Source organism: Scyliorhinus canicula, chromosome 5 (genome assembly GCF_902713615.1).
Source record: "Scyliorhinus canicula chromosome 5, sScyCan1.1, whole genome shotgun sequence".
NCBI classification, from domain to species: Eukaryota; Metazoa; Chordata; class Chondrichthyes; order Carcharhiniformes; family Scyliorhinidae; genus Scyliorhinus; species Scyliorhinus canicula.
The window spans coordinates 183,014,203-183,041,998 of record NC_052150.1 but is presented as its reverse complement, the minus strand read 5'-3'; the positions used below and the strand labels follow the sequence as shown (position 1 = coordinate 183,041,998).

Sequence of the window (27,796 nt, the reverse complement as noted above, 5' to 3'; positions counted from 1 at the left end):
GTCTTCGTGGGCCTCACCCACACAACCCAATGATGTGTGCATTGGCCACACTAAGTTGCCCTTAATTTAAAAAAATGTTCTTTGTGATGTGTCCAAGATAAAAATTGTGCTTCACTTTCTTGACCCTGAGATTATGTAGTTCCAGCCTTGCAAGAGTAGCTTCTGGGTTTTTTACATGCTCTTCATCATTCGAACCTGTAATCAAAAAGTTTTCCAGATAGCGTTACACACCCGATAGCCCACTAACCATCTGATCGACAGATGGTTGGAAGAGAGCTGGTACTGACGTTATCACAAACGGAAGCCTCCGATACCGAAACAGACCATTGTCTGTTACTACGGTCAGTAACAGTTGAGATTTACTAGCTATGTGCATTTCCAGAAACGCTTGGAGAGATCAACTTTGCTGAATGATTCGCCTCCTGAAAGTCCTGCAAAATGATCTTCAATAAGTGGTAAAGAATATTGATTAGCACATAATGCAGGGTTGATGGTCATTTTGAAATCCCTCATATTCATTCTCTAAATCATCCTTCTTTAAGATGGGAACAATTGGGGTTGCCCAATTGCTGGTGGTGACAGGCTCAATGACTCCTGTCTTCAGTAATCTCTCAAGTTGTTCTTCCACTTTAGGTTGAGTGACATAGGATATGGTACATGCTTTCAAACACTTAGGCATGCTGTCTGCCATTATCTTGAGTTTCACTCCAGCCCAGTCATGGATCCAAGTACACTTCTTTTGTGCTGATGAAATGTTCTTGCAAGATAGTCATTATCTCATCATATGACTTGTCTCCAGGTATAGCTGGGTGCACTAAATTCTGTAATAACATAAATGTTACAGTTCACTCTCCGCAGCTCTACCCACTACAATGGTAAATGTACTGAAAACTTTGATCCTTCATTTAAAGTAAGCCCCCATTAATTCACAGTATTCGATAACTTTTTAAAAAACATTTTACTTGCACTAATTGCTGTTGTGATCAACCAGATGATTCGCTGATACCCCACGACAAACTGTACGGTGTCCAAGTATTTACTTGAGAGTTGTTTTTACTTGCCAAAATGATGATTTCGCCTTGGAAATCGACGATATTTCTCCTGATCTCACTCCTGAGGTCAAAGAGAACAAACAAAGAACAAACTAAGAAAGGTACAGCACAGGAACAGGCCTTTCAGCCCTCCAAGCCTGCAGCGACCATGCTGCCCGTCTAAACTAAAATCTTCTACACTTCCGGGGTCCGTATCCCTCTATTCCCATCCTATTCATGTATTTGTCAAGATTGTCATGTGAGTGCATCTTTAAGAAATGGGCGTTTAGAAATGGGTGTGTATATAAATATCTGTAGTGAGAGTACCTTTAAGAAATGGGTGTTTATTACTGCAGTGATGTCAGAGAGGGGTGGAGCTGCGCTGTCTGTCAGCTTTTTACTTTCGTTTTAGGCTGTTTGCTACAGTGTGTGTTTTAGTTTCGTTTTTCAGTGTTGGAGCTGAAGCAAGACAGAGCAGTTATACTGTTCTCTCTGCCATGAAAAGACTATCTCTTGATCATTTCATGAATTCAGAATTCTAAATATTTTCAGTAGTGAATGTAAACCTAATGTGCCTCTGTTAAAAGATGTTTCTTTTCTTTTCTGGATGTTGTTTGGGAAGTTATTAAGGATTACTTAGTGTTGTATTCTTTGGGGGTTGTATTTGAATTGATGGTTGCTAAGATGTTCACTGTATGTTTTATAAGGTTAACTTGAGTTCATAGAATAAACATTGTTTTGCTTTAAAAAATACTTTTCCATTTCTGCTGTACTACACCTTTAGAGTGGGCCGTGTGCTCCCCAGACCACAATCTATTAAAGGTTGTGGGTCAGGTAAGCTCCATGAGACACTTTGGGGTTCTCTAAACCCTGGCTCATAACAAGAAGCCCCTTAAACGTCACTATCTCCCTACTTCCGGCACCAGGTTAAGGCACCCACTACCCTCTGTGTAAAAAACTTGCCTTATACATCTCCTCTAAGCCTTGCCCCTCGCACCTTAAACTTATGCCCCCCTAGTAATTGACCCCTCACCCTGGGAAAATGTCTCTGACTATCCACTTTGTCTATGCCCCTCATAATTTTATAGACCTCTATCAGGTCGCCCCTCAACCTCCTTCATTCCAGTGAAAACAAAGCAAGTTTATTCAACCTCTCCTCATAGCCAATGCCCTCCATACCAAGCAACAAACATCCTGGTACATCTCTTCTGCACCCTCTCTAAAGCCTCCACATCCTTCTGGTAGTGTGGCGACCAGAATTGAATACTATACTCCAAGTGTCGCCTAACTAAGGTTCTATACTGCTGCAACATGACTTGCCAATTTTCATACTCAATGCACCGGCCAATGTTGGCAAGCCTGCCGTATGCCTTCTTGACTACCTTCTCCACCTGTGTTGCCCCCTTCAGTGACCTTTTTTTGGTCTGCCAGCCGCTGGCACTGGCCCATCCCAGGTGGGCCCCTCTCCGAGCATTATAGGTGGGTTGGGGTGTTGGTGGGGTGTCCAGGGGGCAGTGCCACCTGGGCAGTGTCAGGGTGGCACATGGGTGACACGGCCAAGTTGCCAGGTGGTACTATCAGGCAGAGCTAGGGTGCCCAGTTGGCATCGGGGATGTCAGGATACCACCCTGTCCAGAGCCTGACCCCCCCAGATGCCCCAGGTCCCTGGGAGGGAAAACTCCTGGGGAACCCCCCCCCCCCCCCAAGTGCCGCTATGCCTGGTCCCTGTTTGTGGAGCCCAGTACCAAACCAGCGCTCACCTGGTCGATGATTGCTGCTTCTGGGTCACAAAAGCATTGTTGAAAGTTGTTTTTCTTGTTTATGGCCTAGATCTCAACACCAGTTTCTCTTTTGTTATGCCCTTTTAAGTAGCTGCAAAGAGAAAGAATCAGAGGTGGCACACATCGTGTCTGTACAACATAGTGCAAGGAGTTTATTTAAAAGATGCTGCTCAAACAGGATACAATGGTGAACTCACCAAAAGCCCGCGATTATATCATGGCACAACACGTGACATTACACACGCCAGTGGTGTTACTCTAATACATAACATGGATGATATGAAACTTGAAACCATTGTAAACTGTGAGGAGGATAGTGAGAACTTCAAAAGGATATAGAGAAGTTCGTGGACTGGGCAGAAAGGTGGCAGATGAAGTTCATTGTGGAGAAGTATGAAGTAATTCAAGAGCAGAGGAACCTGACTGTAGTTGTGTGAAAGCCAATGAAGGTGGCAGGACAGGTTGAGAGAGCAGTATACAGCATACAGAATCCTAAGGCGCGATTCTCCGACAACGCGGGCAGAAAATCCCGGGAGAGGCCTGCAATGAGCCCCCGCACCTCGCGAGATTCACCGGAGTCCCGCGGGACGTCGGAGTTGGAATTCTGGCACAAATGGGTGAAACCAAATGACCTGCAAGGAAGTAGGTCGTAAACCTAGTTACGACCTACCTGCCTTGGATCCACCAGCCTTCTTTGAATCTCTGGCCTACCCATCATGGAGGCTGCAGCCAGACACCGATCAGTGCTGATCCACATAAACGTGGACCAGGCAAAATGGCTCCCGTGGGGTCTCCTGGGCCATTGGAGACCCCTGGGTGGCCAGGGTGAGTGCAGGGTGGACCCCTGGCCCTCCCACTGGAACTTGTGCACCTTGGCACTGTCCAGCTGCCACTTTGGCACTGCCTGGATGTCACTGCCAAGCCAGCAGGAATACTGCCTGGGTGCCAGGATGGCAGTGCAAGGGTGCCTGAGTGCCAGGGTGGCACTGCCAATGCCCAGGGGGTGAGGGAGGGTCATGCCTATTAAATGAGGTTGGGTGGGGGTTTGAAGGGTGGGGCGTGCAGGGCAGGTAAGTAGTGGTCTTCGGCAGGTCGGGGGAGTGAAAGTGAGGGTGCTAGAAGGGAGGGGGTGCTGTAAGGGGGCATGGGGGGGGGCCTGAAGAGGGGGGACCCTCAGATAGTATCCACATGTGTGGAGAGGGGGGGGGGGGGTGACATTGCCCGTGGAGGGAGGGTGATGATCCACAAGCTCTTTTAGAGATCAGAGCACCCTTTCAAAATGCCCAATCTCTGAGTTCAGTTACCCAGTGCTAAAACAAATTCTAAGCACGGGATCCTCCAGCCACGTTCGCCCGGCAACCGGAGAATCCTGCCCAAGGTCAATGGATTTTCCCATTGTCGGCATCTCGCCCTTGGTGTTCTTGTGGTGGGCGGGGCGGAAGAATCTAGATCTAAGTGTGGGCTAAACCGGTGAGAAACCAGGGCCCAAAGAAGTGACAAAGTGAATAGCTTGGAGGACTCGTTTATTATGACATAAAAGCAAGAAAAGGAAATCTTAGCAGTGTAAAAGTTAATAGTATCCTTTTTTAGCTGGTTAGTTACTTATATTTTGCAGAACTTCTGAAGGATCCGATGAGTTAAGTGAAAGTTCTACAGAGAGTGAGGAAGAACAACAAGATATGAGCAGACAGCAGGAATCCAACACTGATTTACCTTCCGAGTACTGGCAGATTCAGAAGGTGGTAAAATATCTGAAGGTAAGGATTTAAAAATAGCTTTATCAGTTGGCAGCATTTGCTTGTATGTAGTATGAGAAAGGAAATGAAAGTGAAAAATGAAAATTGCTTATTGTCACACGTAGGCTTCAAATGAAGTTACTGTGAAAAGCCCCTAGTCGCAACATTCTGGCGCCTGTTCAGGGAGGCTGGTACGGGAATTGAACCGTGCTGCTGGCCTGCCTTGGTCTGCTTTCAAAGCCAGCGATTTAGCCCTGTGCTAAACACTCCACCTCAGAAGCACTCCACCTCAGAATTGAGTGAGTCTGTTTCTAGTGATGTTTCTAGTGATGTTTTAGCAGGAGCAAGTTTTTTTGGGGGATGGGGCAAAATGTTGGATATCAGAGCAGACAGAGTTTTGGTGCAGAATCCTGGGAATCTAGTTTTCCCTGCATGCCCATGTGTGCTTTTTTTAACAGGACCCCCACCTGAAAGTCAACATGATTGAGATGCTTGGCTTCTTGTTGGGTGGGAAGCACTCCAACGCAGGCCGCAACCACTAGTAAGGCACCTACAGTTGCTTGTAGGAGCATGGTTTTACTTTACCTGTGAACACGCACTGTGGTGGTGGAGCACATGGAAATTTGTGAGAAAATGCGACTTTTAAAAATATATATCATATAGCTTTTGAAGTTGTATCCTGTTTTTTGGTTCAATTATTGAGATACATAGGATTATGTTATTTCTAGGATTATGATTGTTACAGTTTTCCTAATAAAAGTATCAGAGCATAATGTTTTGCAAAATGTTAAATCAACATAAAGTACAAAGTAAAATATTTCCGTGCCAAACTAAATTCTATCTATGTGGAACTCAAATTTGGAATTATTCATGAAGAATTAAAACTTCAGTTCCGTTTCTAATTGCTGAACATATTTTTATTCAATACAATACTATTAACATATGTACTATCATAAGAAATGTATTTGTTTACTGGTATTTGAATTACAGGATATATTCATAATAGTTTTGAACAAGAGGTTTAGTAACGGAAGGAAGTACAAGTTTTAAGTGTTTGAGCATGAGGCATCTGTTTCATTATTAGGTTAGCAGAAGCTCAACAATGGCTTTGTGTTGTAGAAATGTGTACATATTTATGTAACTGCCCATGCTCTGACACATATGCTGAACACCTGCACCAATAATCATTTTAATATAAAACATTTGGTTGGAGTTTGAGATTCCATGGTATTTGAATAAGATCAAAATCTGGTTAACCACAAGACATTTGATTTACAAGCAGAATGTCAATTGCTTAATTAGACAATAACACTTGAAATTGGCGACAAAATTACTCGGTTTCAAACAAGTTCAAAGATGAAGGATATGCTTTGTTCAGTTAGACTTGTTTAATGAAGAAGTAATCAAATAATGAGCATGTTGTATTTGCTTAAAAAAGGTCACTGAAACCATATCTGCAATTTTTTAAAACCTTGAATTTGCAGCACTGATGTAGTCCACAGATGTTTAAGACCTTCTGGAAAGATCACAAGGCTTGGTCTCTGGTTAGTTTTAAATTTCAGTAGGGAATAATTATGATTCTTATCGAATTGAAAATCATGACCATGACTTTCTTTTAAAAAATATGCAGTTTTCTAAACTTGAGACAAAAAAAATTGATTTTAACCCTGAATGGGCTTCAGCAGCCAAAGATTATTTTAATTGCTAGACATTACTTAAATGCCACAAGTTTACTTCACATCTGAAAGGCACAAAGAAGCTGCAGAGCAGCTACCAGCAGGTAAAGATTGGGTAAAACTGGTGGTGATGGTATTAATAATAATAATAATCTCTATTGTCACAAGTAGGCTTACAATAACACTGCCATGAAGTTACTGTGAAAACCTCCTCGTCTAAATATTCCGGCGCCTGTTGGGGTACACAGAGGGAGAATTCAGATTGTCCACGTTACCTTTCGGGACTTGTGGGAGGAAACCGGAACACCCAGAGGAAACCCACGCAGACACAGGGCGAATGTGCAGACTCAGCACAGACAGTGACCCAAGCCAGGAATCAAAGCCCAGATCCCTGGTGCTGTGAAGCAACAGTGCTAACCACTATGCTACTGTGCCGCTTTTGGTAGAGTCTGCAGGAGATGTAAGGGAAAGACGTTGAACATACAAAAATGTCAAGCATGCAAAGGCCATTAAGTCTGCCCATATTCAAGCCTGAAGGTTCATGACTAGACACTTCTTCTTGCACCCCCTTCACCACGCCCCCAAAAATGTTGATACCCTCGACAGCATGTCATTTCTGGGGAAACAAAATAAGGTCTATACAGTAGAAAAATTATTTTTAGACTCTTTGTTCTCAGTCTCTTGAAATGAAGATGATGTCTGCCAGGCTTCATGATTTGTGTGTCCTCAGGTAACCCAGCAGGTCAATCCAGAAGCCACAGATCTTTGGGCAGAGGAACGGGAGTTTCTTATGCCAGGATTCTTCTCCTTCCACTTGCGTCACTTATCCATGCCAGAGTTTTTTGACTAACTCAGGAGATAGAAAACTTAGGACCATAAGAAATAGGAACAGGAATAGGCCATTCAGCCCTTTGCGCCTGCTCCGCCATTTAATAAGATATGGCTGATCTAACACTCACAATGTCCATTTTCCTGCTTTATCTCTGTAACCCGTAATTCACCTACTGATTAAAAACTTACCCATCTCAGTTTTGAAAATGTTCAAGCACTCAACTCCACAGGTTCCTGGAGTAAAGAATTACAAAGATTCTTCTTCAAAAACTTTTGTAAGGGCCATGAGGAATCCACATCAAGTTTGTTGAAACAAAAATTTACTTTATTTTACAACTGTTATTATATACAGCTCCAGTAGTTCCTACTGGGTCTTCTCTAGTCGGTGTCTTACTGGCCAACTTTATTTATACATAGCCGGAGGTTGTTAACTGTCTCTGCCCCTTATTGTGGAAGCTCGTATTCTGCAAGATCCACAGGGTAGTTAATCATTCCTATCCCGCAAGATCCGTGCGGGTTATAACGTCCCTCTCCTCCAAAGGACTGAAGATCCTCTGAAAGCTGTGGCAAAAGAAGGCGTTGGACCCTCTTGGTTGGGTGTTGTGCACCCAGATTCAATGTTGGATCGGGAGCGTGTATCTCGAAGGTGAACACCGTTTCCAACACGAACATCACGGTGGCTGCAATTCTGGAGGCAGTGTATCACGGGTTCTCCATTGGAATCCTCCTGTGTTTCCATCACCGAGTCTGAGTCAACAACCTCAGTCATGTCGCCGTCCTGATTCCCTTGGTGTTCCCCGTGCCCTGATCATGCAGCAGATGCAGTTGGAGAAGCAGTTTCCAAGGACAAGAATTTTCTGAAGAAGCAGTCGCCTGGACCGAAGGTGGACAATATGCTTTCGCATAATATGACCCCAGGCTTGCACCTGGTAATAAACCTGCCCAGTCTGGCCAAGGATGACGCCGGAGATCCAATGGGCGCTGTCGGATGGATTGGATGGATTTGTTTTTTGTCACGTGTACCGAGGTACAGTGAAAAGTTTTTTTCTGCGAGCAGTGCAAACAGATCATTTAGTACAGGAAAAGAAAAAAAAATACATGATAGGGCAACAATGTAAATACATAGACACCGGCTTCAGGTTAAGCATACAGCAGTGTAGTATTAATCAGGTCAGTCCATAAGAGGGCGTTTAGAAATCTGGTAACAGCGGGGAAGAAGCTGTTTTTGAATCTGTTTGTGCGTGTTCTCAGACTTTTGTATCTGTGGCCCGATGGAAGAAGTTGGAAGAGTGAGTAAGACAGTTAGGAGGGGTCTTTGATTATGCTGCCCGCTTTCCCAAGGCAGCAGGAGGTGTAAATAGAGTCAGTGGATGGGAGACGGGTTTGTGTAATGGACTGGGCGGTGTTCATGACTCTCTGAAGTTTCTTGCTGTCACGGGCTGAGCAGTCGCCATACCAGGCTGTGATGCAGCCAGATAGGATACCAGATAGGATACAGATGCAGACGTAAAAGTGGGTAAGAGTCAGTGTGGACATGTCGAATTTCCTTAGTTTCCTGTTGTGTTTTCTTGGTGGTAGCATCGGCATGCATGGACCAGGACAGATTTTTGGTGATGTGCACACCTAGGAATTTGAAGCTGCCAACCACCTCCACCTCGGTCCTGTTGATGCAGACAGGGGTGTGTACAGTATTTTGCTTCCTGAAGTCAATTACCAGCTCTTTAGATTTGCTGGCATTGAGGGATAGATTGTTGTCGTTACACCACTCCACTTCGTTCTCCATCTCCTGCCTGTATTCTGACTTGTTGTTTTCGAGATCCGACCCACTATGGTCATGTCGTCAGCAAACTTGTAGATGGAGTTGGACCCAAATTTTGCCACGCAATCGTGTGTGTATCGCGAGTATAGGACACAGCCTTGTGGGGACCCGGTATTGAGGACTATCGTGGAGAAGGTGTTTGTCGTGTTAAGTACGACTCTCCAAATGGAGAAAATCAAATTTGCCATCCGAGGGTCGGACGACGGCTTCCACAGAACGTGGGAGCCATTCATGCAACTGTTCCGGGACCTATTTGTGGCCAATGTACAAGAGGAAGAATAGTCGGGGGAAGGTAGCGGGAGGGGGGGGGGGGGGGGGGGCTACAGGTTCGGTACGGGGGTTCGATGGCTAGCTAAGGCCCAAAACCAAACTAAATAAACATGTTGAGGGGGGGGGGGGGGGCGGGCGCAGTTACTACTACGAAGATGCTTACCTGTAAATATGTATGTTAATTTTTGCGTGTTTGTTTGTTTTTTTTGTTTTTTTCTCTCCTAACAATTTGTAATTTGTTCAATATAAAATATGAAAACTGAATAAAAACATTTATAAAAAAAAAGTACGTGGAGATAACACGGGCTGCAACTGGATGCAGCTATAACTCAAGTAGAGTCCATACCTTAAAGTTAGTTCAACTTGATTTATTGAACCTGTCACACAGTTAGCACAGTTCTCTGTGAGTTTGACTCTCTGCTAACCTAGATGTGATTTCTCTATCTAAACTGAACCAGACTAGCTCTTCACCAGTGCTGTATGCGTTACATGATATGTACACTGGACTCATTCTGTAGATGTCCCTAGTAGAAAGAGGCACAGTGTGAGTGTCTCGTCCCTTTTATTGTGGAAAACCACCTCCCACCCAAGTGTTCTGCCTGCTGATTGGTTATGTCCTGTTCCCTGCGCTCATTAGCTGCCTGTCTGTATCTCATTAAGTGCCTGTCTGCATATCATGACAGTGCTGTTGTTTATTCTTACTGATTGTGGTCTATGGGTCAGGAAGTCGAGGATCCAGTTGCAGAGTGAGGAGCCAAGTCCTAGGTTTTGGAGCTTTGATATGAGCTTGGCTGGGATTATGGTGTTGAAGGCAGAGCTGTGGTCAATAAATAGGAGTCTGATGTAGGAATCCTTGTTGTTGAGATGCTCCGGGGTGAGTGTAGGGCCAAGAGATGATGTCTGCTGTGGACCGGTTGCGGCAGTAAGCGAGTTGCAGTGGATAGGCACCCTGGGAGTATAGAGTTGATGTGCTTCATAACAAACCTCTCAAAGCACTTCATTACGATTGACGTCAGGGTAGTCATTGAGGCACGTTGTCTGGTTCTTCTTTGGCACCAGGTGTATGATGGTGGTCTTCTTGGAGCAGGTGGAGATCTCAGAGCAGAGTAGGGACAGGTTGAAGATGCCCGCGAACACATCTGCCAGCTGATTTGCGCAGGCTCTTAGTGCAAGACTAGGGACCCTGTTCGGGCCTATCGCCTTCCGAGGGTTCACTTTCAGGAAGGCTGATCTAACTGCGGAAGCTGTAACGGTGTGGGTATGGGTGTGTCCGGGGCTGCTGGAGCGAAGTTTCAAACAAACACCGAGCCACCTGGTAGGAAGTGCTTGGAAGGTTGACGTCGAATTGGGCAACACTTTTGCTGCTCCTGATTGTGGCGCACATTCGCACCTATGTCTGGAAAAATCATACTAAGGCATGTATGTAGTCTCCAGCCTATCAGCAAGTCTGCGGCGGCTACTCCAGTCATTGCACGTGAAGTAATCCTGTCACAAAACAAGAAATTAACCAGCCTAGTATCCATCGATCCAGAAGACTGTTCCTTGAGGCTCCGTTTAAATGTTTGCACTGCTCGCTCAGCTAAATCATTAGAAGCCAGGTAGTATGGGCGGTAGGGATGGGCCACACCCGATTTCCATCAGAAACCCCGGAGAACTCCTCACTCGCGAAAGGAGTGCCGTTATCAGTGGCAAGTACTTCAGGGAGGCTGTGCATTCAAAACAATGCATGTAACTTCTCAATGGTTTCCCGGGTCGTAGTGTCTGCCATTTTGTGCACATCAAGCGACTTACATTGGGCGTCAATCAACAAGAGGAATATGGACTCCTGAAATGCAACCATGCCGTCGGCTGGCCAGACCATTCCAATGACGCAGGGCGTGGCTGATGGGAGCTTCTGATGCTCTTGGCAAATGGAGCATTGTTTTGCCATCTTTTCAATGTCCACGTCGAAGCCCGGCCACTGTACATAACCGTGTGCCAGCATTTTATCTTGGGCATGCCTGGATGCCCATTGTGGACGTCTTTCAAGATTAACTCCTGCCCCTTTTCTGGGACGACTACGCGCGCACCCCATAGCAGGATATCATGTTCTCTACACTGAACTCCAACAAAATGCCCTCAACTAATCTGTGACCTGTCGATGCCGTCCACCGTACAAAACCATGTGCTGAACTTTAGATAGTATCGTGTCCATCTGGATCCACTCACGCGACCCTGTGACAGATAAAGAGTTCATGAAATTCAGAGTCACGGCTACCTCGATCGTCCTGGGGATTGATGAATGGCCAGTCGACAAATGCAACTGGCTCAGTGCATCAGCATTCATGATCAGAATCCCAATCTATGTTCAAAAAGAATACTTGTAGGCGGTTAATAACAGGGCCCAGCGCTGGATCCATGCAGAGGCAATTGATAGAATCGCCTTATCTTCCTTGAAAAGCCTGACTATATGACTCATTATGGTCCATTACAATAATGACGTGGTGGCCATAAACGTATTGGTAAAAACATTTCACTGTGAAGACCAGTGCCAGATCTTCCTTCTTCATCTGCACATACTTCCTTTCCGCTGCAGCCAAAGTACGGGATGCAAAGGCGATCAGAAGTTCCCTTCCTTTCTCCATTCGGTGGGATAGAACGGCCCCAATACCATAGGGGGAAGTATTGCATGTGACGAGTAAGGGTTTGGCGGGATCATAATGCTTCAGTAACACAGAAGACAACAACCGTTTCGTCACCTGTCGAAAAGCCGTTTCCTGCAGCTGGACCCAAGCGCACACATGATTCTTCAGAAGAAGGTGTAAGAGGACCAACGTGGTCGCAAGGGTCGAGAGAAACTTCCCGTAATGGTTAACAAGATCAAGAAAAGAGCGAAGTTCATCTTCTTCGCGACGGGGTACAATCCTTTGCGGTCTACCCGATAGCCGAGGTAGACCATCTCCCTCGCATGAAATATGCACTTTGTTTTTGAAAAAATATTTTTATTAAGGCATTTGTATAAACATTAAACACAAGTCAACGGAAGAGTAAGAACAAACAGGAGCCTCATAATAAATAAACAAATACCTAAATGCCCCAACATCAAATTGGACATACAATTGGCATGATGGTCAGAAGCAGAGGGTAATGGTGGAAGGATGCTTGTCGGCCTGGAGGCCTGTGACTAGTGGTGTGCCTCAGGGGTCAGTGCTGGGCCAATTGCTGTTTGTTATCGATATCAACGATTTGGATGAGAATGTACAAAAGATGAAATGAAATGAAAATTGCTTATTATCACAAGTAGGCTTCAATGAAGTTACTGTGAAAATCCCCTAGCCACCACATTCTGGCGCCTGTTCGGGGAGGCTGGTACGGGAATTGAACCGTGCTGCTGGCCTGCCTTGGTCTGCTTTAAAAGCCGGCGATTTAGCCCAGTGTGCTAAACCAGCAACGCATGATCAGTAAGTTTGCAATTGACACTTAAATAGATAGTATTGTAGACAGTGAGGAATATAATCAACAATTGCAGCAGGATCTAGATCAACTGGGGAAGTGGGCCGTGACGTGGCAAATGGAGTTCAATAAGTGTGAGGTTTTTTGGAAAGTCAAATCAAGAGAGGACTTTCACGGTGAATGGTAGAACCTCAGGGAGTATTGTGGACAGAGGGACCTTGGAGTTCAGGTGCACGGTTCTCGAAAGGTAGAGTCACAGGTATATAGGGCAGTGAAGAAGGCTTTTGGCATGCTGACCTTCATCAGACAGGGCATTGAGTATAGAAGTTGGGAAGTTATGTTGTACAGGGCGTTAGTGAGGCTGCACCTGGAGTATTGTGTTCAGTTTTGGTTGCCTTGCTATGGGAAAGATGTTATTAAACTGGTGAAATTGCAGAAGAGATATTCAGGATGTTGCCAGGATTCATGGGACTGAGTTATAGGAAGAGATTGGACAGGTTAGGACCTTTTTCTTTGGAGCATAGGAGATTGAGGGGAGATCTAAGAGGTGTATAAGATCATGAGAGGCATGGATAGGGTGAATGCACTCAGTCTTTTTCCCAGGGTTGGAGAATCGAGAACTAGAGGGCATAGGTTTAAGTTAAGAGGGGAAAGAATTAATGGGAACCTGAGGAGCAACGTTTTTACACAGAGGGTGGTATGTTTGGAATGAGCTGCAGGAAAAGGTAGTTGAGGCAGGGACATTGACAACATTTAAAGGGCATTTGGACACTTACATGGATTGGAAAGGCTTAGAAGGATATGGGCCAAATGCGGGCAAATGGGGTTAGCTTAGATGGGCTTTTTGGTTGGCATGCACCAGTTTGGGATGAAGGGCCTGTCTCTGTGCCTTGGATTCTATGAACATGTGGCGCTCACATCTGTCCTCCACCCCCTCATCCTGGCTACTGTCATATGCGTCTATGAACCACCTTAAACTGGATAAGGATGAGCCTTGCGCAAGGCGAGGATGCATTCACCCTCCTCAGAGCCTGATCCCTCAACCCAATCTCCCTTGCCCTCCCCCCACAGTTCCTCCTCCCATTTTCGCATGACTCCGGTGCAAATCTATGATTACCACAAATCTGTGACCACACTGAAACACCTTCCAACTTCAGATGCTGCCGCCACTGTCCCCATAACTACAGGACCACCAGCTCCACAGGGCTCGTGGAATACTTGGCCGGCGAGAACTGCAGAGGTGCCATCAATTATGCCCTAAACTCATAACCCTACAAGAGGTCGATTCGCCCCCATGCCGACCCCTCCCCCACTGCGCACTTCCTCACCATAGCAATTTTAACTGCCCAATAATAATTCATTATGTTTGGCAAGGACAGCCCATCCCCCCCTCGCTCCCCCTCCAACAGCACATCCCTCCTTTACACGTTGGGTTTTCCCTGCCCACACAAACTCCGAAATCAAAGCATTAATTTTCCTGAAGAACGATTTTGGGATGAAGATGGGAGGTTCTGAAAAAACAAATAAGAGCCTCGGCAGCACCGTCATTTTCACTGTCTGCACCAATGCCGCTAGCGATGGTGGCAACACATCCCACCTCTTAAAATCTCCCCTCATTTCTACCACCAACAGGGCCAGGTTCAACTTATGCAGCTGCGCCCATCCCTGACTACTCAAATATCTGAAGCTTGCTCTCACCACCTTAAACGACTACTCATGGGCAGCATGGGAGCACAGCGAGTAGCACTGTGGCTTCACAGCACCGGGTTCCCATGTTCGATTCCCGGGTTGAGTCACTGTCTGTGCAGTTTCTGCACGTTCTCTGTTAGGTGAATTGGACACTCTGAATTCTCCCTCTGTGTACCCAGATACCAGAATGTGGCGACTAAGGGATTTTCACAGTAACTTCATTGCAGTGTTAATGTAAGCCGACTTGAAAATTAAATGAAAATGAAAATCGCTTTATTGTCACGAGTAGGCTTCAATGAAGTTACTGTGATAAGCCCCTAGTCGCCACATTCCGGCGCGTGTCCGGGGAGGCTGGTACGGGAATCGAACCGTGCTGCTGGCCTGCTTGGTCTGCTTTAAAAGCCAGCGATTTAGCCCAGTGAGCTAAACCAGCCCCTTGTGACAATCAAGATTTTTTCTTCTTCTTCTTCGTCTTAGAACATAGAACATAGAACAGTACAGCACAGAACAGGCCCTTCGGCCCTCGATGTTGTGCCAAGCAATGATCACCCTACTCAAACCCACGTATCCACCCTATACCTGTAACCCAACAACCCCCCCCCCTTAACCTTACTTTTTAGGACACTACGGGCAATTTAGCATGGCCAATCCACCTAACCCGCACATCTTTGGACTGTGGGAGGAAACTGGAGCACCTGGAGGAAACCCACGCACACACGGGGAGGACGTGCAGACTCCGCACAGACAGTGACCCAGCCCAGAATCGAACCTGGGACCCTGGAGCTGTGAAGCATTTATGCTAACCACCATGCTACCATGCTGCCCTTCTTCGTCTTCTTCTTCTTCTCAAAATACTCATAATTCCCCCAGTGCCTCATAGTGGGTCCGAAATATAATGCAACAGATTGTCGGCTTATAGCGAGACCCTGTGTTCAACCCCCCCCCCCCCCCCCCCCCCCCCACCACCACCCCCCTGCACAATCTCTCTCCAACTTCTTGAAGCTCTAAGCACCATTACAACTTCGCTCTATTGCCAAAGCATAAAGCAACGGGGAGAGTGAGCACCCCTGCCTTGTCCCATGGTCTAGCCTGAAATGCCCCGAGCTCACCCGATTTGTCTGCACACTCGCTACTGCACCCTATACAACAATCGGACCCAGTCTTCAAACCCTTTCCCGAACCCGAACTGTCCCAACACTTCCCACAAGTACTCACATTGCACCCGATCGAATGCCTTCTCTGCATCCGTTGCAACTGCCACTTCCACGTCCTGTCCCTCCGGGGAGCATCATTAGCATATTTAGTAACCTCCTGAAGTTCACTGACAGTTGCATCCCCTTTATGAACCCCGAATTGTCTTCCCCTATCATCCCCAGAACACAGTCCTCAATTCGCGAGGCCAAGATCTTTGCCAATAATTTGGCGTTCACATTTAGCAATGATATCGGGCAATAGGACTCAGACTGTTCTGGATCTTTATCCTTGTCTAATATGAGGAATATGGACGCCTACAATAATGTAGAGGGGAGCTCCCCCTTTTTCCTCGCCTCATTATAGGCCCTTACCAGCATGACCCCAGGTCCGCAGCAAACTTCTTATAAAATTCTTCATTATGAAGGGGAAATCATGCTGGACCAATATGTTGGAATTCTTTGAAGATGTAAACAGTACAGTTGACAATAGAGAGCCAGTCAATGTGGTATACTTGGATTTTCAGAAGGCATTTGACAAAGTCACGCATAAGAGATTTTTGTGCAAAATGAAAGCGTATGGGATTGGGAGAAGTGTATTGAAGTAAATAGAAAACTGTTTGGCAGCGAGGAAACAAAGAGTAGGAATTAATGGGTCTGGTTTAGCACAGGGCTAAATCGTTGGCTTTGAAAGCAGAACAAGGCAGGCCAGCAACAAGGTTCAATTCGCGTACCAGCCTCCTCGAACAGGTGCTGGAATGTGGTGACTAGGGGCACTTCACAGTAATTTTATTTGAAGCCTACCTGTGACAATAAGCGATTTTCATTTCATTTCATTTTTTTCATTTTCAAAATGGCAGGCAGTAATGAGTGGCATGCCACGGGGATCGGTGCTGGGAGCCCAGCTATTCACAATATATATTAATGATTTGGATGAGGGAACAAAATGTAACATCTCAAAGTTTGCAGATGATACCAAGTTAGGTGGGTGGGTGATGCAGTGTTCCTACAGCATGATCTGGACACGTTGGGCGAGTGGGCAAATCAATGGCAGCTGCAGTATAATTTGGATAAGTATGAGGTTATTCACTTTGAAAGTAAAAACAGGAAGGCAGGTTACTACCTGAATGGTTGTAAATTGAGAGAGAGGAGTGTGTAGCGGGACCTGAGTGTCCTTGTGCACCAGTCGCTGAAGTTAAGCATGCAGGTGCAGCAGTCGGTAAAGAAGGCTGATGGTATGTTGGCCTTCATTGGGAGAGGTTTCGAGCACAGGAGCAGGGATGTGCTGCTGCAATTATACAGGGCCTTGGTGAGGCCACACCAAGAATATTGTGTGCAGTTTTGCTCTTCATTTCTGAGGAAGGATGTTTTTCCTCTCGAGAGAGTGCAGCGATGGTTTACCAGACTGATTCCAGGGATGGCGGGACTGTCATATGAGGAGAGATTGACTAGGTTAGGATTGTTCTTGCTAAACTTCAGAAGAATGAGGGGTGATCTCAGAGAGACTTATAACATTCTAACAGGACTAGACAGGGTAGATACAGGGATGATGTTCCCAATGGTGGATGTATCCAGAACCAGAGGTCACAGTCTGAGGATTCAGGGTGAACCATTTTGGACAGAGATGAGGAGACATTTCTTCATCCAAAGAATTGTGAGCCTGTGGAGTTCATTAGCACAGGAAGTAATTGATGCTAAAACATTGAATATATTCAAGACACGGCTAGATATAGCACTTGGAGCAAATAGGATAAAAAGCTTTGGGGAAAAACCAGGATTTGGCTATTGAGTTGGATGATCAGCCATGATCGTGATAAATGGTGGAGCAGGCTCGAAGGACCAAAAGGTCTCCCCCTTCTCCTATCTTCTATATCTCTATACAGGGAACTCATTTGGGCCTGGGGCCTTCCCTGCCTGCATCACTCCCATGCCCTCCATTACCTCCACCAGTCCAATGGGGGCCCACAGTCCCTCTACCAGATCCTCCTCCACATTGGGGAACTCCAACCCTTCTAGGAATCGCCGCATACACCCCCTTCCCCTTGGCCGGGGTCTCCGATTTGTAGATTCTTATAAAACTCCTACAATACCCCATGTACTCCCACCGAGTGCAGTACCACTCTTCCCCTCTCGTCCTTCACTGTTCCAAGCTTCCTCATAGCCTCTTGCTTCCTAAGTTGGTGGGCCAGCATCCTATTCGCCTTCTCCCTGTACTCATACACTGCCCCTCAGGCCCTCCAAAACTGCTCTAATGCCTTCCCCGTGGACAACAATCCAAACTCCACCTGGAGCTTCTGCCTCTCCTTCACAATACCATCTCTGGGGCCTCCGAATACCTCCTGTCCACCCTCATCCATCAGCCTCAACATCTCTACCCGTTCCACCTTTTTCGTATGCGCCCGAATCAATATGAATTCCCCCCAACCACTGCCTTGAGTGCCACCCATAGCATGAAACCTCATCCCTGTCGTTCAGTTCCACAAACCCCTGAATGGCAGCCCTCACCCGCTTGCACTCCTCCTCATCCACTAACAGCCCCACATCCAGTCTGCACGTGGGCGCTGGCTGGGCCACCCCCCCCCCCCCCCCCCCCCCCCCCCCCCCCCAGTCCACTTGTAAGTCCACCAGTGCGGCACGTGGTCTAAAGCCACAATTACCCAATACCCCGAGTTGGCAACCTTGCCAGCAGCGTCATGTCCACTGTGGTGTTCTTTGTGTTGATTAATTCAGGATGGTTGGCATGATGTTCACAAAGACCACAATATAACTTGAACTTAAACAAAGCTATAAATTTATTAACACTACTGGTTAACACCTCTGGTTCACTCCTGGCCTGCGTTCACGCAAGGGCCAGTGACCACAAGCCCCACATCGACCGGGCTACCCTTCTATGGACTCCAGGGAAGTCTCTAACTGGGAAGACTGTTCCTTTGCTCTCCGGGATGGGCTTTTATTACATTCGGTCCAAGGTAAGGTGGTGGTCCGGGGAGGGGCCCCAAGACAGGAGGGGCATGTCCTCGTGCATTCACCTCCATCCCCTCTATCTCCTGCACCCTTCACTCTGCGCTTTCCCTTGTACAGCGTAATTTGGATGGCCTGTTACAAGGTCTGCGTAGGCTCAGCTGGCAGTTTCTTCTGAGAAGTCGCATTGTTAATGCCACAAATCAAGCAGGGCGGTGCCATATTCACAGAATTCCACAATTTTACGTAATCTGAACAAAAACTTGGTGACGGACTCACCTCGGGTCCTTTCAGCAGTATTAAACGGATACCATTGTACTATAATGGATGAAGCTGCGCTAAAGTGCTGCCCCACTAAAGCTACAATCTCATTGGAAGTTTTAGTGTCTGGGGACACTGGCTATGTAAGGCTCTGTATCACTCCGAAAGTATGCACACCACAGGCAATTAGCAAGGTGACAACATGGTGATTATTCTCTGCGATATTGTTGGCCCAGAAAAAGTACCGCATCCTCTGTGCTTCCAATCTTCAGGCTGGCATCAAACCTATTCAAATTTCTGAAAAGAGACATGATGAAAGAAAATTTCCAACCTGTATCCAATAGGGCTTGGGAGATGGCTCAGCAGCGTTGATAGCTATCCAGTTTTTATTCTTGTCGCCAGTTTTGTAAGGGCCACAAATAATCCACATTGAGTTAGTTGAAACAGAAACGTACTTTATTTTACAACAACTATTATATACAGCTCCATAGTTCCCCATTGGGTCTTCTCTAGTCGGTGTCTTACTGACCAAATCTATTTATACATAGCTAGAGATTGTTAGCAGTCCCCGGCCCCTTATCACGGGAGCTTGTATTTTACAAGATCTATGGTGTAGTTAATCATCCATACCATGAAAGATTTGTGCAGGTTATAACAAATACGTATTAAATGAGCGGCCTTTAATTCTGCCCTCTGTTCCTATATACTCCAGGAGATCAGATAGACAATGCATGTGTTAATTGTGAATCCATTTAATATTTATAGTGTTTGCTTCTCGGGAACAGAGGCCATGACTTTCCTTGTTGAGCCCAGAAGAGCACTTGTTGTCTTCTGGTACCACTAAGGATAGTTTTAGACTTGCTAGAAATACTTTTTGTCTTCAAATCAGCTCCAGATCCACTTCCCTGCTCAAGCTCCAGTTGAAATTGCATTAGGGTCTTATTCCGTAACAAGAACCATTTTGGATCTGAGCAGGTAAGTGACCTACTTGTTTTTAAATGCTGTCCCACATAATTCCAATAAAAGGAACCCCAATATTTCAAATTTCTTTTTTGTGTGACATGTATAATAGACATCAGGCAACTGATAGGTATCATGTCTGGTGATCATTAATTGTTTTCTCCTTCTGCCTTATCATAATTCTCTGTGCATCTCATTCTGTAGTATTATTTGAATGTTCCAGGACCTACCTGAATTGCAGTTACTGGTTTTCACCTTTTGTTCCTACTTGTTTATTTAATTTCTAGCTTTTGATGCACTTTGAACATCAAAGCTCAATGCTCGTTCTGGGTGAGTGTGCTTAACACTCAATTTGGCTCAGTTTCGTTACTTAGCTCTGGAGTCGCCAGGTATCGTTAAGATACCGCCACAAGTTTCAAGGTCAAGTTCAAAGCAATAAACCATACACCAATTAGTAAGTTCAAACAAATGAGTTTATTATAGTACAATTATAATACTACCCATGCACACACTAAGATGATGAAACTATTCCTACCACTAAATAAACCAATACTTATCTTAAAGGGAACTGCCGGATCAGGGGACAAGGCCTCTTGCTCTGCACTGGTCCGCAGACTTCAGGTTGGTACGGGTTAAAAAGGGGTCAGGAGTGTCTATCTCTGGTAGCGATCGTTGTGAGACACTTACTTGCTGGCGGCTGCTGTCCCAAACCTCTCCTCTCTCTCGGTCAAGGTCTTCTTCGGTAAAAGGCTAGTCGAGAGGCTGGTCCAGAGAGGAGGGCTGGTCAAGAAGAACAAACTAAGTTTGGGACCTGTCTTTTATAGGTCCTAGGGCTTCGTGCCCTTTTGGGAGGACCCTTTTCCTGCTGGGAATCGATTGGGTCTCTTCCCAATCGATTTGTTTGAATCCCCCCAATACTGAGGCTGTCCCTCGGTTGCTGGGCGGGCCTTCAGGTGCTTTGTTTTCGAACCCCGCTGGTGCCGGGGTGTCTGGTTTCCCATACACTGTTGCAATCACTTCCCTATTTGTGTCCATTGTCCCTGGGATCGTTCCATTACTATGTTAACTATCCCGGAGATTGCCTCATTAGTATGCGGAATGTTCGTTTCGGTGCTGTCTGCTCTCTTAGCAGACAGAATACACAGTGGCTTGGTGCAGCCTGCTTGTGCTGCAAACTTTGTCCATTTTAACCTGCAAGTTTTGCGTTCCTCCATTTTGTATTGAGGGAATGGCCAACTTCGGTGGCTACAGCGCAAATTATGATGGTGCTTTGTCACAGTCCATCGTCCCCTGTGCTGCATTATATTTGCTAGTTGAATCTGTTTTGTAAGATTATTGGTTCTTGTTCAATCTAAAACTGAGGAGCAATCATTATTATGATTTAATTTGGTAAATATAAGAACAAGAGTGGGCCACTCAGCCCCTTGAGCATATTCCATCATTAATTAGATGTCAAAAATGTCAAAATCATTTTTGAACATTCCAATTGACTCAGCACCAACAGCCTTTTGAGAGTGAATTTCAGTTTTGCTCTTCTTTTTGTGTAAAAAAGAACTGTTATGGCATAAGGAATGGAAAATGGTTGGGAGTTCTGTCCATTGGAATTCATTGATGTTCAACTGCACCTTGAGCGCCAGGGAATATGTGGATGCCAGGATTTTGTTCCGGTGAGATTGGGCTGTGTGGGAGGGCCTGCATGGCTGCAACTCCAGGACGGAGAATGGCACTGATACATGGAACAAGTAACACATTGGTGGACAGATCATTTCTATGACAAAGTTCTGTACATCATAAAACGTTCTCAGGTTTATCTTTTGTTTCTGTTGAAGAACCTGTGAGGCGTGGTACCGTGTGGTTTATTTTTTGGGAACATGAGCTGATATAGCTTTGTATTGGTAACAATATGGAGCGGGGACATTTCTTTGTTGTTGAATGGTCAGTGTGATATTTGGAATGTTGCATGGTTGATTTTCAAATCTTTATTACTGTCGATCATTCAATAAACAAAGTGTTCTCAAGTGGCTTCTCGTGGGTACACGTGCTATGTCTCAGACGATTATTATTGCATCGCATTTCAATCAAACTTTGAAGCCTTAACAGTGTGCCTGAACCCTAGAAATATCAGCACCATAGAGACAGCAGCTAACAGCAGCACTGAGGATATCATCATGACCAAAGGGTAAGTGTACAGATCAGAGAAGGCCAGCTGAGCCTGGTCTCCCTAATATTCCCGGCAGGGTTATGAGGTTTAGGGTCCAGGGCCAGGGGTTTATGTGCAGACAAGGTTTTCCAACACAACTGGCTCAGTGTGTGGCACTCAGAGGGAAGGCGGAACTCATAAGGGTGGGGGAGGCTTGGGGGATTTGAGGGCTCCAGAGTGGAGGCCTAACTGATTGTTGGTCTCTTTCCTCCAATTCCTTACAAAATAGCTGGTGTTATCAGTCCCGAAGAGGCTGCCCTCGAGATGCTGGTGTCAGCCGAGGTGGCCAGATGCCAGAGAAGGCAGCAACGTCGATGCACAGGTGGGCACCTCACATCCTGAAGACCCAGTCGCCCATCAGGTCGAGGAGGAACCCAGAGAGGACGCCAGCGATGGCCCAAGGTGTACAAGCAACTTTGGTCTTTCGAGGAGATGACGGATAACATGTGCCGCAGAAGACTCCGTCTCAACAGAGAGACAGTGCGGCACCTGTGCCATATCCTCGCGGGCTTGGCACCCCTTGGAGGAAGAGGACACCCGCTCCTGGTGGCCATGAAGGTCGCCGCTGCCTTGAATGTCTATGTAACCGGAACATTCCAGAGCTCGAACGGGGACTTGTGCGTCATATCATAAACTTCAACCCACAAGTGCACCCATCAGTCCACGGATGCCATGTATGACCAGGCATCATACTTTGAGTTGGACCGGGCTCACCAAGATGACCAGTAGCAGGATTCTCCGCATTGCCTAAATGTCGGGTACAGGGGGTAGTTGATGGTATGCATGTTGCCTTGCACGCGCCGGTCAGCAGGGGTTCCACTCCCTGAATATTCAATTCATGTGCAACGACCGCCTCTGGACAATGTATGTGCTTCCCAGGGAGTGTGCATGGCAGCTACATCCTGGGACACTTGAAGATCCCTGACGACTTTGAGGACCACCCCAGGATGACGGGTTGACTCCTGGGGGATAACGGACACCCGCTGAGGTCCTGGGTGATGATGCCAGTGCAGAGGCTGGAGACTGACGTTGAGACCTGTTATAATGAGGCCTATGTTGCCACCTGCATTGTCATTGAGCAGTGCATCGGATTGCTCCAAATGTGGTTCTGGTGCTTGGACCACTCTGGTGGTGCACTGATGTACACCCCGCAGAGTGTCTCCCATTTTGGCCATCTCCTACTTTAATTTGCACACCTTCTACACAAGGCAGACAAACACACAGGAGAGGCAAGGGGTAAAAAGAATGTGTCCCTGCTGATTTCACCTGTGGGAAGTGCACCAATCTCCAGCTCCTCAGAAACCCCGTTAGGGAACTGGAGCTGGAGTTGGATGAACTTTGGATCATTCGGGAGGCAGAGGTGGTCATAGATTGAAACTTCAGCGATGTAGTTAGTCCGAAGAATGAAGATAGATGGGTGACGGTGAGAGGGGCTGGAAGGGAGCAGTCAGTACAGAGATCCCTTGCGGTCATTCCCTTCAGTAACAATACCGCTTTGGATTATGGTGGGGGAGGGGGGGACTTGCCAGGGGTAAGCCATGGGGTACAGGTCTCTGGCACAGAGTCTGTCCCTGTTGCTCAGAAGGGAAGGGAGGAGAGGAGTAGAGCATTAGTCATTGGAGACTCCATAGTTAGGGGGATAGATAGGTGATTATGTGGGAACGAGAGAGAGACTCGCGGTTGGTGTGTTGCTTCCCAGGTGCCAGGGTCCGTGATGTCTCGGATCGTGTTTTTGGAATCCTTAAGGGGGAGGGGGAGCAGCTCCAAGTCGTGGTCCACACAGGGACCAACGACATAGGTAGGAAAAGGGATAGGGATGTAAGGCAGGAATTCAGGGAGCTAGGGTGGAAACTGACAGCTAGAACAAACAGAGTTATTATCTCTGGGTTTTACCCGTGCCACGTGCTAGCGAGACGAGAAATAGGGAGAGAGAGCAGTTGAACACGTGGCTACAGGGATGGTGCCGGAGGGAGGGTTTCAGATACCTGGATAATTGGGTCTCATTCTGGGATAGGTGGGACCTCTACAGAAGGGATGGTCTACACCTGGACCAGAGGGGTACCAATATCCTGGGGGGGAAATTTTCTGATGCTCTTCGGGAGGGTTTAAACTGAATTGTAGCTCTAGTATACAGGAGGTTGAGAGTAGTGAGGTCATGAGTAAGTTTTCAAGTTTGCAGGAGTGTACCGGCTGGCAGGAAGGTGGTTTAAAATGTGTGTACTTCAACGCCAGGAGCATCCGGAATAAGGTGGGTGAACTTGCAGCATGGGTTGGTACCTGAGACTTCGATGTTGTGGCCATTTCAGAGACATGGCTACAGCAGGGACAGGAATGGTTGTTGCAGGTTCCGGGGTTTAGATATTTCAGTAAGCTCAGGGAAGGTGGTAAAAGAGGGGGAGGGGTGGCATTGTTAGTCAAGGACAGTACTCCAGTAGCGTAAAGGGCGTTGGATGAGAACTCGTCTACTGTGGTAATATGGGCTGAGTTTAGAAACAGGAAAGGAGATGTCACCCTGTTGGAAGTTTTCTATAGGCCTCCGAAAATTTTCAGAGATGTAGAGGAAAGGATTGCAAAGATGTTTCTGGATAGGAGCGAAAGGAACAGGGTAGTTGTTATGGGGGACTTTAATTTTCCAAATATTGACTGGAAACGCTATCGATCGAGTACTTTAGATGGGTCTGTTTTTGTCCAATGTGTGCAGGAGGGTTTCCTGACACAGTATGTAGATAAGCCAACAAGAGGCGAGGCCACATTGGATTTGGTACTGGGTAATGAACCCAGGACAGGTGCTAGATTTGGAGGTAGGTGAGCACTTTGGTGATAGTGACCACAATTCAGTTCTGTTTACTTTAGCGATGGAAAGGATAGGTATATACCACAGGGCAAGAGTTATAGCTGGAGGGAAGGCAATTATGATGCAATGAGGCAAGACTTAGGATGCATAGGATGGGGAAGGAAACTGCAGGGGATGGGCACAATTGAAATGTGGAGCTCGTTCAAGGAACAGCTACTGCATGTCCTTGATAAGTATGTACTTGTCAGGCAGGGAGGAAAGGTCGAGCGAGGGAATCGTGATTTACTAAAGTAGTTGAATCACTTGTCAAGAGGAAGAAGGAGGCTTACGTAAAGATGAGACATAGAGGTTCAGTTAGGGTGCTCGCGAGTTACAAGTTAGCTAGGAAGGACCTAAAGAGAGAGCTAAGAAGAGCCAGGAGGGGACATGAGAAGTCTTTGGCAGGTAGGATCAAGGATAACCCTAAAGCTTTCTATGGGTATGTCAGGAATAAAAGAATGACTAGGGTAAGAGTAGAGCCAGCCAAGGACAGTAGTGGGAAGTTGTGCGTGGAGTCCGAGAAGATAGGAGAGGTGCTAAATGAATATTTTTCGTCAGTATTCACACAGGAAAAAGACAATTGTCGAGGAGAATACTGAGATACAGGCTACTAGACTAGAAGTGCTTGAGGTTCATAAGGAGGAGGTGTTCGCAATTCTGGAAAGTGTGATAATAGATAAGTCCCCAGGGCCGGGTGGGATTTATCCTAGGATTCTCTGGGAAGCTAGGGAGGTTGCTGAGCCTTTGGCTTTGATCTTTATGTCATCATTGTCTGCAGGAATAGTGCCAGATGACTGGAAGATAGCAAATGTTGTCCCCTTTTTCAAGAAGGGGAGTAGAGACAACCCCGGTAACTGTAGACCAGTGAGCCTTACTTCTGTTGTGGGCAAAGTCTTGCAAAGGTTTAAAAGAGATAAGATTTATAATCATCTAGAAAGGAATAATTTGATTAGGGATAGTCATACAGTTTTGTGAAGGGTACGTCGTGCCTCACAAACCTTATTGAGTTCTCTGAGAAGGTGACCAAACAGGTGGACAAGGGTAAAGCAGTTGATGTGGTGTATATGGATTTCAGTAAAGCGTTTGATAAGGTTCCCCACGATAGGCTATTGCAGAAAATACGGAGGCATGGGATTCAGGGTGATTTAGCAGTTTGGATCAGAAATTGGCTAGCTGTAAGAAGACAGAGGGTGGTGGTTGATGGGAAATGTTCAGCCTGGAGTTCAGTTACTAGTGGTGTACCACAAGGATCTGTTCTGGGGCCATTGCTGTTTGTCATTTTTATAAATGACCTGGAGGAGGGTGGAGAAGGATGGGTGAGTAAATTTGCAGATGACATTAAAGTCGTTCGTGTTTTGGACAGTGCGGAAGGATGTTGCAGGTTACAGAGGGACATAGATAAGCTGTAGAGCTGGGCTGAGAGGTGGCAAATGGAGTTTAATGCAGAAAAGTGTGAGGTGATTCATTTTGGAAAGAGTAACAGGAATACAGTGTACTGGGCTAATGGTAAGATTCTTGATAGTGTGGATGAGCAGAGAGATCTCGGTGTCCATGTACATAGATACCAAAAGTGGCCACCCAGGTTGATAGGGTTGTTAAGAAGGCGTACGTGTGTTAGCTTTTATTAGGAGAGGGATTGAGTTTCGGAGCTATGAGGTCATGTTGCAGCTGTACAAAACTCTGGTGCGGCCACATTTGGAGTATTGCATGCAGTTCTGGTCGCCGCATTATAGGAAGGATGTGGAAGCATTGGAAAGGGTGCAGAAGAGATTTACCAGGATGTTGCCTGGTATGGAGGGAAGACCTTATGAGGAAAGGCTGAGGGACTTAAGGCTGTTTTCGTCAGAGAGAAGAAGGTTAAGAGGTGACTTAATTGAGGCATACAAGATGATCAGAGGATTAGATAGGGGGGACAGTGAGAGCCTTTTTCCTCGGATGGTGATGTCCAGCACGAGGGAACATAGCTTTAAATCGAGGGGAGATAGATATAGGACAGATGTCAGAGGTAGGTTCTTTACAGAGAGTAGTAAGGGTGTGGAATGCCCTGCCTGCAACAGTAGTGGACTCGCCAACATTAAGGGCATTTAAATGGTAATTGGATAAACATATGGATGATAAGGGAATAGTGTAGATTGACTTTAGAGTGGTTTCACAGGTCGGCGCAACATCGAGGGCCGAAGGGCCTGTACTGCGCTGTAGTGTTCTGTGTTCTGTGTTCTAAAACAAGAAAAATGAGTCTTTGTTTCAGATGGTTGTCTTTTGCATACTGTCCTTCAAACCAGGCATTCAAGTCGAGATTTCTGCTTTCTAGTCTGTAATGGTTTTTAATGTAGAATCATTCAGGCGTCTGCAGCTTCAGAAATACAGCAACTCACAGCCTTCCTGGAGAGAGAGAGAGAGGGAGTGGGAGAGAGAGAGGGAGGGAGGGAGGGAGGGAGAGAGAGAGAAAGATATTGATTGATTCATTAGCCACCAGCCAACCAATCGAACCGAGTCCCGCCCCATCTCTCAAAAAGCCTGGGTTTTTGCTGTCCAAAGCTAGCAGAGTGTTCTCTTTTGTAACTTTTGAATTCCTCATTTCCCCTGTTCGACTCAAAGATATATGTCCATTAAGCAACCATGGATCAAAAATAATAACAGCAAAAATAAAGAAAGGGCAAATAAGGGAGTCAACAGGAAAGACCCTTACAATTGGTACATGATATTGAGGCCCTCAGCCATGTTCATCACAGACTGAGCCATGCCTTGGGCATCACCACTCAAGACACAGATGTTGTGCTCCAGGCTTTCCACTGGTTGCCACCCTAGCAGTGTTGGCCTCAGTGCCACACATTGTCGGCATCATCTCTCGCGCCCATAACCTTTGAGACTCCTCCAATCAGCTATACACTTGCAGGATTCCCTCCTGAATCTCACTTTTGTGTCCCACCATCTGCATCGGCTCTGGGACAACCTTGTCCAGAGACTCAGCATCTGGCTGGGACCCAGCTCATATCTCGGATCAAGTAGACCTCCAACTACTGTCTCCCTTGGAAGTTCCTTCCTTCACCTGATGTGCATCAGCAACTGTGTGGTGCTCATCGGATTGTGCCCCAGAAGCCTGTTCCCTAATGTCACCCACCAAGG

At 46.4% G+C, this 27,796-nt stretch overlaps 1 protein-coding gene across 4 annotated transcripts in view; it reads left to right on the top strand.

Moving 5' to 3' along the window:
• odad2 (outer dynein arm docking complex subunit 2) overlaps window positions 1-27,796 on the top strand; it is a 434,182-nt gene that overhangs the window by 163,718 nt on the left and 242,668 nt on the right. For all 4 annotated transcript variants that reach the window (XM_038798210.1, XM_038798206.1, XM_038798208.1 and 1 more), the window contains exon 10: window positions 4,428-4,569. In XM_038798210.1, coding sequence (XP_038654138.1) covers window positions 4,428-4,569 — 142 coding nt within the window. The remainder of the gene's footprint in view (window positions 1-4,427; window positions 4,570-27,796) is intronic.